This window comes from Carcharhinus amblyrhynchos, chromosome 19, assembly GCF_965287045.1.
Source record: "Carcharhinus amblyrhynchos chromosome 19, sCarAmb.v2.hapA, whole genome shotgun sequence".
NCBI lineage: Eukaryota > Metazoa > Chordata > Chondrichthyes > Carcharhiniformes > Carcharhinidae > Carcharhinus > Carcharhinus amblyrhynchos.
Genome location: NC_137342.1, coordinates 34,709,825 through 34,727,355, shown reverse-complemented (window position 1 = coordinate 34,727,355; position 17,531 = coordinate 34,709,825). Strand labels below are relative to the sequence as shown.

The 17,531-nt window shown below is 43.2% G+C and overlaps 1 protein-coding gene across 4 annotated transcripts in view; it reads left to right on the top strand.

The window, feature by feature from the left end:
• The window catches only part of LOC145355447 (protein tyrosine phosphatase domain-containing protein 1), a 30,565-nt gene that overhangs the window by 11,554 nt on the left and 1,480 nt on the right, over positions 1-17,531 (top strand). For 2 of the 4 annotated variants that reach the window (XM_080207561.1, XM_080207560.1), the window contains 8 exons: positions 1,021-1,139; positions 4,838-4,975; positions 6,766-7,379; positions 8,233-8,466; positions 11,224-11,367; positions 13,334-13,435; positions 14,380-14,460; positions 15,860-15,970. In XM_080207561.1, coding sequence (XP_080063687.1) covers positions 1,021-1,139; positions 4,838-4,975; positions 6,766-7,379; positions 8,233-8,466; positions 11,224-11,367; positions 13,334-13,435; positions 14,380-14,460; positions 15,860-15,970 — 1,543 coding nt within the window. The remainder of the gene's footprint in view (positions 1-1,020; positions 1,140-4,837; positions 4,976-6,765; positions 7,380-8,232; positions 8,467-11,223; positions 11,368-13,333; positions 13,436-14,379; positions 14,461-15,859; positions 15,971-17,531) is intronic. The other 2 variants (XM_080207563.1, XM_080207562.1) reach the window with 1 other exon arrangement.

Genomic DNA, 17,531 nt, shown 5'->3' with positions numbered 1-17,531 from the left:
GATAAGGACACAAACAACAGAATTTTGGAGATAGCATGTGGGAGGTGGGCCAGGAGAGTGTTGGAATAGTTAAGTCTGAACATAACAAAGATGTGAATGAAGGTTTAAGCAATAGATGAGCTAAGATAAGAATGGAAGCTGGTGATTGCCATCCCTGTCAGTCAGACCACAATGAAAAGGTATTGGAGGAGGAGAGCATTTTGTGGTTCTCTTTGGGAAACCTGCAGACTATTCAGTATTAGGAAGGTTTCTCTCTCCTCATGAATGACTTGGCCTGACGCAGGTAGGTTTCTTCAAAACTACTTTATTTACGCAAGATACTTGATAAGCTTCAGGGTAATTACATCTCTGTATGTGCAGACTATTCCATCCTCTCTACCATGTCTCTAGCACTGATAATAAAGGATAAAGTTTACTTATTAGTCACAAATAAGGCTTACATCCACAATACAATGAAGTTACTGTGAAATTCCCCTAGTCGCCACACTCTGGCACGTGTTCAGGTCAATGCACTTAACCAGCATGTCCTTCAGAATGTGGGAGGAAACCCACGCAGACACAAAGAGAATGTGCAAATTCCACAGAGCCAGTGACCCAAGCCAGGAATTGAACCCAGGTCCTGGCGCTATAATGCAGCAGAACTAACCACCGTATTACTGTGCTGCCCTGATATCGCTGCTACACCATGATGCATATCTCCATCTCATTGTTGTAACAACTAACATTATGCTACAGATAGGTGAACTCAGATGGGAGACAGCATGATGATTGGAATTGCTCAGCACAGAGAATGAGGAAGGAAAGAAGCGAAGTTATCTCAGTGAGATAATTGCCATGAAACTTAAGTGGACGATCAAAAACAAAGGCTTTTAAATGAAAAGTGAAGGAATGGGACAAGACTTCCACTGGAAGGATGAGGAGGTGCCACAGTAGCAAGAGCCTAATGAAGGTGCAATTTGGTGATAAGAACCTTACCACCATCCACAACTATCACCAAATATATATCCTTTCTTCCCACAGGTTAAACATCAAGTCAGTGATAAATCTGCAAGTGCCCGGTGAGCATAATCACTGTGGCGACCCCCTGGAATTAAAGAGTGGATTTTCATATTTACCAGAGATCTTCATGGAGAATGATAGTAAGTCCCATCATACAGGCTGACAGCCTTGTGACCCTGGAAAAATTCAATGATATTGTTGAGTTCCTGAAATACTGACACCAAGGACGCATAATAAAGTGTAGTTAATTCATTAGCTAAGAAGCCACTTCATGCTTGTACTCTGCCCTCGTTCCCGGGGAGAACTCCAGCATTCCCAACACGTAACCTCTTTCGTAGTTAACATCAGCACTAAGTCTACAGTTAACAACTCCCAGATGTGGAGAAAGATAAGGATATTGTGTATTGCCTGAAAGATTAGCCCTGAAGTTTTGTCCGTATACAATGGGCTCATTGGGCGGAACGTTCTCATCCTGCCTGCCATGGGGAATCGTAGCGGGTGTGGGGCAGACAATGTAAAGGTCCATTAAATTTGGACGGCATTTTCAAGTCTTGGAGTGAGCGTAGCCAGAAGATTCCACCCACAGACACTAGGGGAGCCATTCCTAGTTTGCTAAGAATCTGAGAGCACACAAAGTGATTCCCCATCTCCATCCCTCCCCCTCTGAACTGTGCTTCCATTGAGCAAGTCACCCCATTGGGAACAGGATCTTGTAACCTTGGGAACGACTGCATCCCTTACAACAGGCTTTTGGTTTTACTTTAATGCAGGGAACTGTAACCATGGCAATCTGCCACCATGTACATATGATTTTGTCCTGTGACATGTTTTTATATAATGCAAGTAAAGACATTTATATTTATTAACTTTAATGTTAATTTAGTTTGGATTTAATTCAGGAAATGTCGGATTCACTTTAAACATTGTGAGGGATTCTTCTCCAATGAGCGGATGCAAAATTAATTTGTATGGCCTAAGCGAACCCTGATACGAAATGCATCTATAATTAAGTGTATGTTTAGCTGAGTTGGTGGCATTCTTGCATCGGGGTTAGGAGGTCAGGGTTTGAAGCCTTGCTCTAGCGACTCAAATACATAATGACAGCTCACATCTGCAGTGCAGTACTGGGGGAATGCTGCACTGTCAAAGATGCCAGCTGAAATTTTACCACCCCATCCACCACAGAATCGGAGCGGGCAAGGGCAGACAATGGAAATGTCCATTGACCTCAGGCGGGATTTTACAGTTTCAGGACGAGTGAGGCCATAAAATCCGGCCCGAGGTGAATAAGACACTAAGCTGAAGCCGTGGCTGCCTCGCAGGTAGATTTAGCATCTCCTACCGCTATTTCAGAAAGAGTAAAGCAGTTCTCCAAGAGTCCTGGCCAACATTCACACTCAGCACAATCTAAAACAAAACTAACACAATTTAACAGGTCAGTTATCTTTCTGTTTTACACTAACTGGCTGCTGTATCACAACAATGACAACTGCTCAGCAGCAATTCTTTTGCTGTGAAGCACTTTGTGATGCTCTGTGGAAGGGAAAGGCACTATGTAAATGCAAATCATTGCTTACAACTGGAACTAATCTCACTTACAAAGTCTTTAGCTTGGCTATTTTTGTTTAATGGAAATTTGTTATCTTCGCCCAGTTGTGGAATTAGAGCATCGATCGACAGACTGGCACAACCTGGGCACAGGGACAAATGGATTGAACACTGAGCTGCTTGGTGAAGATTTTTTTCATATTTTCCAATGTGTTGATACAGCTTGGCCAATATTGGCTTAATTGAGGGAAACCCAATATGGTAAAGGAAGTCCTGAACAGCCTTATTCGGATATGACAAGTGCTTATTGTCTATTATAGGCATGATTCTTGGATGCCTCTTTTGATGTCCGTGGCATTGGCAGCTCAGGAGCTCAGAGTTTGTCTGGGCATGTTGCCCACCTATATGTAGCCTATGTAAAATGGGTCCGGCATCACTGAATTTCCAGAACAATGTATCCAGCATGTGCTATACCCGCTCAGGGTATGTTTGATGGAGCAGTATAAAGGAAGAGTTACTCTCTATTTAGCATGTACTGTACCTGCCAGGGTACGTTTGGTAGGTTGCTGAATGCCTGGAGCAGTTTATTTCCCAGTAGTAATTTGTTTTGGAGGACACAGTAGCACGATTTCCCTGTGCTGAATCTCTCCTCACTTGCCTCCATTCACACAGTGTACAGATCCTGTGGGCTTCAGTTACAAGCTGACGCCATGTAATCTCTGTGCCGGTAATTAAAATTCACCGTTTCCATTTACACTTGGCTCAGCAGTATGTGTCCTTGTCTGAGGGATTGAATACACCAAGCTAGCTATCACTTCCCCCAATGTCTGGGTGATGGGACCTCGGGCTGGGTTGGTGTTGGGGTTCTGACATTGGTTACCAGGACTGCAAAGCTCTTGCCTTATAAATTATTATTATAACTATGAATTTTTTAATGAGTGCAGAGCATATTATATCAATTCAGGGGTTTAACGGACTCAAATCCTTCCAGATTAAATGTCTGAGGAGGTGCATCATTTTTGTTCGACACTTTGTTCCTTTCAGCTTTACAGAGTGTCCAGCTCTCTGTACAGTTCAGATTTTGATAAAGAAAGAAAGGAAATCAGAGAGAAGGAGAAGAATGAAGAGAAAGTGAGAAAGAAACAAAGATTTAAAAAAACCCAAAGAGATAAAGAAAGACAGGTGCCAGATGGGATATTATCAGTTTTGTCAAGAATACCTGATAGTGTTTCACCAGACAAATTACTTTGATCTTGTCTATGTAAAGATGGCGCATGTCAAGATTCCACAAGCAGTAATGAGAATAGCAATCAATTCATCCGATTTTTGCTGATGTTAGTTGAGGACGTGAAAGCATCTATATGATCTGAAGGTGTGATTGTGGGTGAATGTGGCAGTGGTTAACACTGCTGCCTCAGAGCACCAGGGACCCAGGTTCAATTCCCACCTTGGGTGACTGTGTGTAAGGATGCATGTTCTTCCCATGTCTGTGTGGGTTTCTTCCAGGTGGCCCCGTTTTCTTCGATAGTCCAAAAGACGTGCTGGTTAGGTGCATTAGCCATGCTAAATTCTCTCTCAATGTACCTGAATAGGCGCTGGAGTGTAGCGACTAGGAAATTTTCACAGTAACTTCATTGCAGTGTTAATGTAAGCCCACTTATGACTAATGAATAAACTTAAAACTTGAATATATTAAGTGCATGTGAGTCCATGTTAGTCTCTTTGTGTGTAGGAATGTGTATATGTTAGTCTGGTACTAGGTGACAATCTGTGTTTGACAGAAGCTGACAGTGGGCACAAAGACATTTCCAGTCTTCTGCTGTAATTTAGACAGACCCTGTGTATGTTACAGACATACCAGCCATAGCTGACTGACTACAACAAGGATACTCAGAACGATTGTTTGAGTTTTAAAATTTATTTATTAATGTCACAAGTAGGCTTACATTAACATTGCAGTGAAGTTACTGTGAAATTAGTTGAGTCGCCACACTCCAGCGTCTGTTTGGGTACACTGAGGAAGAAGTTAGCCAATGCATCTAAACAGTATGTCTTTTGGACTGTGGGAGGAAACCCACGCAAAAGTAGGGAGAATGTGCAGATTCAGCACAGATGGGAATTGAACCTGGGTCTCTGGTGCTGTGAGGTAGCAGTATTAATCACTGTGACAACGTCTGCTCCCGTGCTGTATACCAGGAGCAGGACTTTTTCCAGCTTGTTACTGGGGGGATCTTTCTTTCCCAGACCACAGGCCATCCTATAATTCTCACCCGTGTTTTCTCATTTGCAGTTTACTTCTTTAACTTCGGAATGGTGGATTTTGGAGTGGCCTCGCTGGTTCGGGTGCTGGATGCAGTGAAGGTGACATCGTTTGCTCTGCAGGAGGGCAAGGTGGCTGTGCACTGCCACGCAGGGCTCGGGAGAACAGGTCCGTTGGGAGATCAGTTCCTCTAATAATGTCAATGAAGACACACAGCAGTTAATTAGATCCTGAAATGGAGAGATAGAGTGGGATCTCATGTCAGAAACTGATCCCATTGCATAACCAAAGGGCTGTGGATGTTGTAAGGGTGCGGGAGGCAGTCGGGGGTGTGAGTGGGGGTGGGTTCAGAAGCGGTAGGTGATGGCATTTGATTGAGAATTTCTAGGTTGAGATGGACTGATTTTTGTTGGATAAGGATATCAAGGGTTTAAGTTAGCAGACAGGACAACCGTGATCCTGTTGCATTGTGGAACAGATTTTTTGGCATTGAATGGTCCCTACTATTCCTACTCAGGGAAAACTTGCTGTACTCCTTTCATGTCAGCCAAGGTTCAGTCAGTATCACCTTGCCTCTGAGTCCTTATGGTTGTGATTCAAGTCCCACTCCAGTGATTTGAACTCAGTATCTCGGCTGAGACTCCAGTGCAACACCAAGGGACAGCCGCACTGTCTGGGATGCTGTCTTTCAGATGAAACATTAAACAGATGCTTTTCAGGTAATGTTACAGATCTCAGGATGCTACTTGAAGAAGGAGTGTTCACCATAATGTTCTAACCAATGTTTATCCTTTTAACAAAAATAAGTTTAAAATTGTGATCTGGTTACTATAACATTGGGGAATTTTGTGGGAGTTTGATATGCACAAATTGGCTGCTGAGTTTAGAAAATGCAATTTGAATAAATAGATGTCTGATGTCCAGCACAGACACGATGGGCTGAAGGGTCTCTTTCCATGTTGTAAAACTCCACGACCTGCTCTCTGGGTTAAACCTCCTACATGTAATCTGAATGACTATGGGCGGGATTCTCCAATCTCATCTGTGGCCTCTGTCACTGCCAGTGAGAACGGAGAATTTGGCACATAGCCAAAACCCCATTCTGCAGCGGCACCAGAGAATCCCAGCCACGGGCAAGATCAGAAGTTTTCTGCGTAAATCTCCTGTTCAATCATTGGAAACAGTTTGATTCTATCCACCCCTACATCTTCATCAAATCACCCCACATACTTCCCTCTGTTCAAGCAGAAAGAACTCCAATTTCCAATCTATTCTATATATTGGTGTTTCCTCATATTAGACAGCACGCCAGTGAACCTCTGCTCTAACTTCTCTACTGCTCCAACATGCCCTCTGTAATGTGGAGCAGAAAACTGCTCAAAGGCAAGTTTATGATAACGAATAGGATTCTTCTGAAGAAGTAAGGGCAGGAGATGGATATCATATGGACTAGTGTGAAGCAATTTCATTGCAGTAGTTGACAAACACCATTACTTTCTCCCATTAACAAATGGAGCACTTAACTCAGCATTAAACAGACTTAAAAGGAGCAAATTCTGGAAACAGTTTGGGCCTATCAGCATTTGTAAAGGGAAAAAGCAGCATTCAGTGGGTTGAAAGACGTACAAATCTTCATCTCCAATTTCCATCACTCCGCTATAGGCGGCCATGTCCTCAGCTGCCTTGGCCCTGAGTTCCAAACTCTCCTGTCTAACCTCTCCACCTACAGAACTCTCCTTTAAGAGGATCCACTTTGATCAGGTTTTTGTCCCCTGTTCTAACATCATCTTATATGACTCAGTGTCAAACCCTGTTTGATAATTGCCCCTGTGGAGCATCCAAGAACTGTGTAAAAAGTGCCATTAGAATGTGAATTGTTATTTTAACCCTGACTTCACAGAGCACAGACAAAGCCAAAGTAGGGGAAATTCACTATCCGTTTCCTTGCTCTTTGATAGGAGTCCTGATCGCCTGTTACCTAGTTTACGCCACGCGGGTCAGCCCCAGTGAAGCTGTACATTTTGTCCGCATCAAACGCCCCTGCTCTATCCAGACACGCACACAGATTAACTTGGTCTTTGACTTTGCCCGGTTTGTGGACTCTCACAGGACGATTTTCACTGATGTGAGCTCACATGCCCACCCGGTCACCTTGCAGCAACACCTTCACCGGCAGCGGCACCTCCTGCACGGGTATGAAGCACGGAACCTCAAGCATGTGCCCAAAATTGTGGACTTTATCTGCAAGAAGCTTCTGCAGGCAGCGTTCGACAAGGAGGACTCCATCACAGTGCAGGTGGAGATGCAAAGGGAGGTGTGTGACCGCATGATGACCCTACACATCAGAGAGACCATTGCTTCCTTCATTACCTCCCCTGAATTTGTCCTGGCAAACCCGGAGCCAGACGACCCCGACAATGCACTGAGACCTTCCGCCTGCACGGCTGGCCCGTTTGTACCGACTGCTTTATCAACTGGGGGCACAAAGATTCAACTCTTCAAAACGCCACGATTACTACGGACCCTCAGCGACTCTGTCCTCTATGGAATCACTCACAGATGTCAAACACAGGTAAATTGAGACACTGTCAGAAGTTAACTAATCTGGGAACCATGCTAACAGCAAGAGTACCTGTGAGTGAGGGAGGAGAGGGAGGTTATTTATAGCATTTTGTCACATTCAGAATCTGCGGCAGTAAGGAGAATTAACTGTGTGGGTAGTGTAGGTGACCAGGTGGAGGGTACATGAGCTGTGGAAAGAGATTGCCAAGCAAGGTGGTTGAAGCAGACACGTTGTGATCGTTTAAGACTTATCTCGATAGCCACATGAACAGACTGGGAATAGAGGGATACAAAGGAATGGTCTAGTTGGGCCCATGAGCAGCACAGGCTTGGAGGGCTGAAGGGCCTGGTCCTGTGCTGTATTGTTCTTTGTGTGTGTGTGTTTGGGGGGGGGGGTGTCTATAATCAAACAAGGTGCTATATGTGCATCTGGTGTTAGACTGAGTGCCCGTTTCTCCTCCTGTGTCAGTCACGTTTCTAGAAGGGCACAGCTAGTGTTGAATCTTATTTTACTTCTTGATTTTTGTTTTTTGGCCAAGAATAGCAGCTGTCACTTTTAGGAATCTGGTGGTTCTGTCAATTCTCTGGAAATTCAGTTTAACATTGGCACAGAGCAGGGAGAAATGAAAGCTGCAGATGATTACATAAGAACATAAGAACATAAGAAATAGGAGCAGGAGTAGGCCATCTAGCCCTTCGAGCCTGCCCCGCCATTCAATAAGATCATGGCTGATCTGTTGTGGCTCAGTTCCACTTTCCCGCCCTCTCCCCATAACCCTTAATCCCCTCTCTTATAAATGCTGCCAGTCCCACCAACCCAAACATATTGAGTGACTAATGCTGTGGTTAAATTCTCATTTAAGGGCGACAATGGGCAGGAATCTTTGTCAGTGGGTCAGCATCGAGCTGCAGTTTCAAAGCTTGGACTCATTGACCCAAACAGTCCAATGCAACATTCTGTCAGCTGCGAAGAGATGGAGAGCTTTACGGGAGGCAGGGGTCTGATGCAGACTGACCAGGAAGCAAGACTCAAGCTCGCAAGACAAGGAAACTCCCTATTGACAAATACCAGCTTTGTGTCTGCAGCTGAGAGGAAGGTATGGACTGGTAACAAGTGAATGTGTAGCAATCCAAGTTAGTACCACACCACACACAAACTCATTTTTCTCTTCCCCTACAACCTTTATCCACTTTAATTTTGTTTCCATAGGATTATATAGACTATACTGCACATTTATAAGCCATTCAGGCCATTTTGTCCATGCTGGTGCTTATGTTTCACTTGATTGTTCCTCACATCTTTACTCATCTAAATCTAACATCACAACACTGTACTCGCTACTGATTCTCTCACTTGCTTGTCCAACAATGCTATCTATACCATTTGGATAAACATATGGATGATATTGGAATAGTGTAGGTTAGATGGACTTTAGATTGGTTTCACAAGTCAGTGCAAGGGCCTGTACTGCGCTGTAATGTTCTATGTTCTATTTGCTTCAACAACATTCTCACCACTTTGGGAATGAGTTTTCTTCTGAATTCCCTGTTTGGATTTCTTGGTGACAATCTTGTCTTGATGGCTTCTTTTTATGCTCTTTCTCACAAGTGGAAACATTCTTTCTGTATCCACTGTTATCAAAATCTTTCATCATTTTGAAGATTTTTAAATTATTTCAGGGGACATGGGCATCATTGGCTGGGCCAGCATTTATTGCCCAACCCTAATTTTTCTTGAATTGGGAACGCATATAAGAGACAACCACATTGCTGTGGATCTGGAATCCCTAAGGAACATTAATGAACTAGATGGGTTTTTACAACAATCAACAATAGTTCCATGGTCATCATTTGACATTTAACTCCAGATATTTATTGAATTCAAATTTCATGATCCACTGAGGTGGGATTCAAACCCAGGTCCCCGGAGTATTACGCTGGGTCTCTAGAATACTAGTCCAGTGACAATACCACTATGCCACTGCTTCCCAAAATCTGTTTTAGGTCACCCCTCCGCTTTCTTCAAAAGAAATAAAATCCAGCTTGTTCATCCTATCCTGACTATGTATAACCATGCATTTCTGGTATCATCCTTGCAAACCTCTACACCCTCTCCAGTATCTCCATATCCTTTTCACATTGCAGCTGCATGATGTACTCTAAGTGTGGTCTAAGTGAAAAACAATACATGTTTAGCATTATTACTTCCCTGCTGTTAATTCTATCCCACTTGACATAAAGCCTACTACTTTGTTTTTTATGACCTTGCTAACTTATGATGCCACTTATAATGATTGAATGTATTCATACTCTGAGATCCTTTTTTTACCTCTATCCTACCTGGATTTTCACCTATCCCATATTCTTCCTACCCAAATGCACTACTATATTTATCTGCGTTTATCTTCAATTGCTAATTATTTACCATGCTGCAGGTTTATTAATGCCCTATTAATGTTGGTTTAAAATGAACCTCTCGCCTGTCACCTCCACTTTTGCTTTATTCAATCAATTTAATCATTTTGAAAACACATTTTTTCAAAAGGATGGCATCTTTCAGAGATTCCAAACAGAACTGAAAGATCTCATGGCACTTTTATAAGATGTACAGGAGTATTTTTCCTGATATTGTGACTAATATTTATCCTTCAACCAACATAATCAGAACAGATTATCTGATCATTTATCATACTGTCATTTGCAGAGCCTTGTGTTGGAATGTTAATTGCTGCGTTTCCTACATTATACACTTTGAAAGTACTTCTTGACTGTAAAGAATTTTGGTATGCCCTACAGTTGCTGCATAAATTATTACTAAGGGAGGAAATAGATGGTCCCAATTTTGTCTTCACTTTACGAGTGTGATCTCTGTGGTCGATGTTGCTGGAGAGTAAATGGATGAATTCTATCCACATAGAGGAGCCTTAGTGCACTTGCTTTACTTTTACCCCATCTGGGATCAACCAGGATTAGCACAGACCAAGGATCAAACCTGGGCCTCAGATACTCATTGGATAATCCATTGGTCTCCTGATTTCTGGTTGAGCTCTGGTCATTAAGAAAAAGAAAAAAACTCATTTATTTTGCATTTTTTGGACCGCAGGAGACGCCAAAGCCAATGAATTATTTTCTTCAAGAACAGTAATGTAGGAAACATGGCAGCCAATGTGTGCATAGCAAAGTTCCACCAATAGAAATGAGCTAAGTGGCCTATCATCTATTTAGTGATGGGGGCTTAGGGATAAAGTTTGGACAAGACAACGGGTGAACTCAGTGCCTTTCTTCAAAAGAAAGGGATTCTCCTGAAAGGGCAGGTGGACCCCCCTATTTAACAACCACTGAAAGATGGCATTTCCCTCTCAATCCTGCATTGTACAGTCAATATGGATTATGTGCTCAAGTCTCTGGAGTGGGATTTGAACCCATAGCCTTCTGACTCAGAGACGAGACTGCTACCACTGAGCTAGGGCTGACACCTGATCCTTTGGGAAATACTGTTACATGGCACTTTGTCTGGGAAATTTGTGTCCAGCAGCTCCTAGTTTTCTGCCCAGCTGAGTAAAGGGATTTCCCAATTATTCCCTGCTATTTCCCAATTGTCACATCCAAGAAGTCTATTTGTCCTCTGGGAATGACACATTGGAAATGGACCCCAATGAGGGGCAGAACTTGGAAGGACCCCAACTGCTTTAATCCAAGTGTAAAATGATGCTGTGTTAGATTATTGAACAATGGGGTGAGGGGTATCAAGCCCTGAGCTAATAAGGGGTCTGGGAACTTACTGAATGTCAGGTCAAATTGCAATGCCTATCGCCTTATTCTCTGTTATTTTCTTCCTGTTTTTAATTCGTTAGGCCAAAGTCCATTGGAGCCACTCACTAAAAGAATCAGGCAGAAGAACAGATAAGCATGGGCCTCTCCTGGAAAAGGTTGCCAAGGCAATGTCGGAGGGTCCATCAATAGAGAGCAACTTGTTGGTGAAAGTCAATCTTTGGAAGGTAAGGAGTCACATGGCTGTTTTCTGCTTTTGGGCTGTTGGTTCATTCAAAGTCAAAATTAGTTTGATTTCTTTCAGAAAATAGTACTTTGGGATCGAATGTTTGAGTAGCTTGAAACATGACATGTGATAAGTGTAGCATGCTTAGAAGGATTTTACACCCATGGTTCCCAAAGCTCCTGATTACTGTGGTTTTCCTTGTGTCACATCTATGTCCATTGTAGAATGATTGATAGAGATTGATTGCAGTCAATACCTCTACTATCGTATCATGTGACAATCAGGATGACAGAAGGTGAACTAGATGGACCAGTGTCTTTTTATACCTAGTAATTTCCATGTACTGCTCACTCCACTCCCTACCCAATCTATTCTTCCATCTGTGTCCCTTCAGATATTTTCCCTAGAATGGTATGGAACAGGTACGCCCATCATGCAAGTAATCCTAAGAAAGGATTCACTTGCCTCCCAAAGATTAGTTCCAGTACTGTTGCAAGCATAGTAATGTGATTGTCTTTGAGAATGAGCTGTGTGATAGTAACCAAGCATACAATAGAATTCAGAAGAGAAAGTTCAAACTCCCTAACCTAGTTACATAAAATTATATAATATTTATATCACTGAAACGGGCCATTCAGCCCAACTAGTCTATGCCAGTGTCCATGTTCCGCACAAGCTTCTCCCCATCCTACTGCATCTAATTCCATCAGCAACTCTTACTCATTTCTTCCTAACAGGTTTATGTAGCTTAAAAGCATTTGTTATTCATCTCAACTGCTTCATGTGAAAAGTCCCACATTCTAATCACTTTCTAGGTTACGAGGTTTCTCCTGAATCGTCTATTGGATTTATTGATGTCTATTGTGTGTTTATGACCCCAACGCCCAGTCTGCCCTCTTAAATGGATCTCAAATATTCCATGATACAATTTTGAAGAAGTGCTTGTCATTTCTCCATATTAATATGTATCCCTCAGTCAACACCTAAAACAGACTATCTGTTCACTTGTCCCTCTGGTTATTTTGGAAATTTGCTGTGCACAAATTGGTTGCCATGTTTCTGACATTACCGCAGTGACTTAGCCTCAACTAAGTGCTTTGGGACATCCGAATGTTAATGCTGTCACCCATAGGATGAATTTAAAAACCTGTGATATTCATCAACTACTTGTATATTGACTTTTTCTTTCTGTCCCTCTCTATCTATCTCACTCACATTCTCTCTTTATAGCTGTCTGCCTTTTTCTCTCTGTCTTTCCATCTGTCTGTCTCTCATTTTCTGTCGTACTGACTTTTTTTAATCCATCTCTGTGTTTGTCATTGTCACTGACTCTGTCCTCTCATTCTCTATCTATTACTCTGTGTGCATGTGTGTGTGTGTGTCTCTCTCTCTCTCTCTCCGTGTAAGACTCTCTCTTTACCTTTATGTCTTCCTGTCTCTCACTCTGTCTCTCTAACATTTTCTCTCTCTGTATCTATATCTTTCTGTATCCCTTCTCTCATTCTGTTTGCCTTTCTACCTCATTGATTCTTTCTTTTTGCCTCTCTGTCATTCTTTGCCTATCTTTAGTTCTCCATTTGCCTCTTTCTTGCCCTCTGTCTTGATATTTATCTGCCTTTATCTGTGTTCCTTTCAATTTCTCTTTCTCTGCCTCTCTGTCCCCATCAATCTGACTCCTTATCCAGCTCTCTCTGTTTCCCTGTCTCTCACTGTTTTTCTCATCCTTTCTACAGTCTATCTCTCTTTGTTTGGCTATCACTCCTTCTTTCTTTATGTGTCCCACTCTCTGGATATCTGTCACCCTAGTTTTCTGTGTCAATTTCTTTTCTTCTCTCTTTCTCTGCTTTTGTCTCTGATTCTCCCTATCTCTCTTTGACTCTGTCTGTCTGTCTCTACCCGCCCTGCACTAGCCTGTTGTACACAGATTGATATTTAACGAACCTCTGTTCTTTCTCCTTCTCCTGAAGGTAGAGCTAAACGAGAACGAGGGGGCCTGGGGCCGCCTGGCTACAGAGGAAGATCCCAGGATTCTCAGCGCACTGATGTGGAGCTGGCTGGAGCACCTCAAGGTCTGAACAGGACACAATCCATAAATGTAGCAGGACTGAGGCAATGAATCACAGAACTATGTATAGTTCCCAGTTAAAAGCTCCCACAGCCAATTGTAAAAGCCTCATGCATTTGTCCTCCAGTTTAAAACTAATGGTTGAGAAGGAGCTCCCAATGTTTTTAATTCATTCTCTGGATGTGGGCATTGCTAGGGCACTTTTCATTTATTGTACACCCCTAGTTGCCATGAGAAGGAAGAGGTGAACCTTCTTCTCAGATAATGGTAGAGGTTTGATACACCAAGTGGTTTGCCAGGCTACATCAATTATATGTTGCTGTGGGTGTGGAGTCACATATTCACCCAGATGTGCTACAACTGACAGGTTTCCTTCCCCAGAGGCCACTACAGAATCTGCTGAGCTTATTTTTACAACAACCCAACAACTTCCATTTCATTTTTACTGATCCCAGCTTTTTACCTCCTGTTTTGCAAATTGCCACAACAGAATTTGAACGCAGCTTTTTAGATTATTAAGGTGGACCTCTGGGTTACTAGTGCAGTAATATAACCACCACATTACCCTAACCTACCCAGGTCATCTGCATATGAGTTCTTCCCTCCTATGGTATGTTAAAAAATCAACATCATTTCATTGTTGCCCTTGGAGAACAGTATGAAGTGATGAAAGGAGTGGCCTCAGTACCTCTGCAGACAAGGGTCTTGTGTCACAGGCCTCGCTCACTGACTAGGATCTTGGGAGTATGGACAGAATCAAGTTCAAACACAGACACTGTCCACTCTGGCAAGTTAACACTGTGCTCAGGATTGTACACCTGATAACAACCTGCCTTTGCTTGGAGAGTTGAGAATAATTGGAGATCGAGGGAATGGGAGAGAGAAACAACAGGGATGATTATGTCTGTGGATCAGTTGATGATTAGCTCTCTTCATTCCTCTCGGTAGGAGCCAGTCCTCAGATCAGAAGATGTAGCAACTCTGCTGTCTCAGCTCACACTTAAAGGGACCCCTTGGAATCTTGAAAAAGTGAGTTTTCCTTTAAATAGAATTCATACACAGCATAACTTCAACCTCCTACAGTCACTAATACAGCATTTGTGTGTGTGTGAGTGTGGGTGTGTGTAAAATAAACCAAATTGGTGGTTGACAACACTTTAAAGGAATGTGTGTGTATGTGTGCATGTGTACACATGTTATTGAATATATGTGCGCTCCTATTTTGATATGTCTACATTAATGTGTGTATATGTGTTAGAGTTTGTGTTTGTTAGTGTAAATGTCTATACATGTTGGAGTACTTGTATGTTGGTATGTGTATGTATGATAGTGTAGTGTGTATATGGGTACTTTCAGTCCCCTCACTTAAGAGTGTCCACTGCCCTTCCTGCTGCTTACCCGCTTGCCCTTAACCTGGCAGTGATTTTACAAGAGGGGCAGGCAAAGCCTAGGGCACATTAGCTGACGCCTCTAAGTGACCAATTAATGGCCACTGAAGGGCCATTTCCAGCCGGCTGCAGTTTTTATGCTGGTGGCTGGAAGATTAACCTGCTGAGGCCTCAGGTGGGAATGGGTGGGGCCTCATGGGCCCCTTCCCGTAGTTGGGACAACCCCAAGGCCTTCTCACACCCTTTGTGGGTGTACCATCTGCCTCTGGCCTTTGCAGCTTGATGGGGAGTCCTCCTGTCCTGGCCCTACCTAGAAACCCCTAGACCTATCCCCATCCTGAGCTTTATTCGGTGGGATTCAATGTAACCCCAGGAGCGGCCACTGTTCTGAATGGAGCTGTCAGCCAGCCTAAAGGGAAGCAGCTTTCTGATGTGTGATTCCCTCTCCGGATAGCAGTGATTGGCCCACCTTCATCCATTGTGTCACTGTGTATATATTAATGTGTATATCTGTATATACCTAAATGTACATGGGTGGGTATATCATGATGTTGGGGAGAGAGGAGCCTACCAGTAGAGACTGAATGGAGCACCATCAGTAACAAACAGAGGGGGTGGTAATTGATGGCATACAGTAAACAACATTTCTAAGTATCCTGCAGTCTGCAGGGACTATACACCCAGACGTTGGTAACCCCTTCTGTCCTCCTGTCAATGGACAATGTACTAAGATTGGAGGATAAAGGCCTGTCAGTGTATCTCGATCTATCTGCTTCCAGTCCATTGAGCCGAGGCCTAGTGATCCCCACAATTGGGAGAGCTCCCTCAACCAATCACTCCTCTGTTGGGGAGACTGCAGCTGCACCTCTCACCGGACCATGTGGGAGCTCTCAGATACAGTGAAAGGTCCATGAACTGACAAATTTCAGCCTACATGTGGTTTGGGCCCTTTGTCTATTTTTTGTGCTTAGATCTAGGAATCTAGGCAGCTATCACATCACAAATGTTTCTCAACATTTCCCTAACCCTGTGTCTTTCAGTGCCAGGAACAGACAATCAACTGCATCTTGGATTTTATCAGTAAACTCACTGGCATGCCCTCTGCAATGGAAGATTCCATAATTCACCGACTGATCCAAGCACTGACACAGGTAGGGGCTTTCAATAAGCATCACGGATGCACAATGGAGTACACCTTCGACCTTTTACTCCAAATTCACCTCACATACATAGATTTACAAACATGCATGAAAACATGTGCAGACACACAGACTTGCACATACCTATATATATATATATATAAACCCAAGTTTATCAAAGACTTGAACATTGATTCCATTGAAGGTGTCAGCTTTGATTCAATGGTATTGATTTAGATTATGGCTTTAAGTCCAACTCTAGAACCCTGTGTCTATAAGTTAGGCTACCATAATGCTAAACTGAGGGAGTGCTGTACGATCAGTTTTGCCACCTTTTGGGTGAGGCCCTGTCTGCTCTCTCAGGTAACAGGCCGATGGCACCATTTCAAAGAGTGGGAGAATTCTCCTCGGTGTCCTGGCAATTAGTTATCCTTAAAGCAACATGACTAAAGCAGATAATATGCTCATTTATCCCACTGTAATTAGTGTGATCTTGCTGTGCAACTTCCTTCCTTTTAAAATCAAGATTTATCACAATGTCTCATGCTCCATCTCAAACTTACCCCAATTTTCAGCAAACTAGAATTCCTCAATTTGCCTTCCTCTTTCAAGCTGAAAATATTTACAATCCAAATTCCTGAAGTAGTAATTCACCCAAGTGCCAATTTCCCATCACCAGCACCTTTTATTGTGTTGATAGACAGAGGGATCTGGGTGTACAGGTACACAGTTTGCTATAAGTAGCAATGCAGGTGGAGAAGGTAGTCAAGAAGGCAAACAGAATGCTTGCCTTCATTGGCCGGGGTATTGAGTATAAAAATTGACAATATTGCAGCTTTATGGAACGCTAATTAGGCCGCACTAGGAATATAGTGATCAATTCTGGGCGTCACACTACCAGAAGAATGTGCAGGCTTTGGCGAGGGTACAGAAAAGATTTACCAGGATGTTGTCTGGTATGGAGGTAACATCCTGGTAATTGCCTCCAATGAGGAGAGGTTGGAGAAACTTGGTTTGTTCTCATTGAAACGACGGAGATTGAGGGGCGACCTGAAAGAAGTGTACAGGGTTACAAGGGGCATGGACAGAGTGGATAGTCAGAAGCTTTTTCCCAGGGTGGAAGAGTCAATTACCAGGGGGCACAGGTTTAAGATGCGAGGGGCACAGGTTTAAAGGAGAAGTATGAGGCAAGTTTTTTACACTGACAGTAGTGGGTACCTGGAACTTGCTGCCGGGTGAGATAGTGGAAGCAGATACGATAGTGACTTTTAAGAGGGGTCTTGACAAATACATGAATAGGATGGGAATAGAGGGATATGGTCCCCGGAAGGGTAGGGGGTTTTGGTTCGCACAGGCAGCATGGTCGGTGCAGGCTTGGAGAGCCAAAGAGCCTGTTCCTGTGTTGTAATTTTCTTTGTTCTATTGTCAAGGGGCCTTGAGTGTTGCTTACACTCAGGTAATGTTCACCTTGGGACCCACAGCTCTGGTCTGAATCAAGCAACAGATTTAAAATCCACTGTCAGCACTTCCCATTGGATGAAACTCTACTCACGCAATAAGGCATCTCGCACTG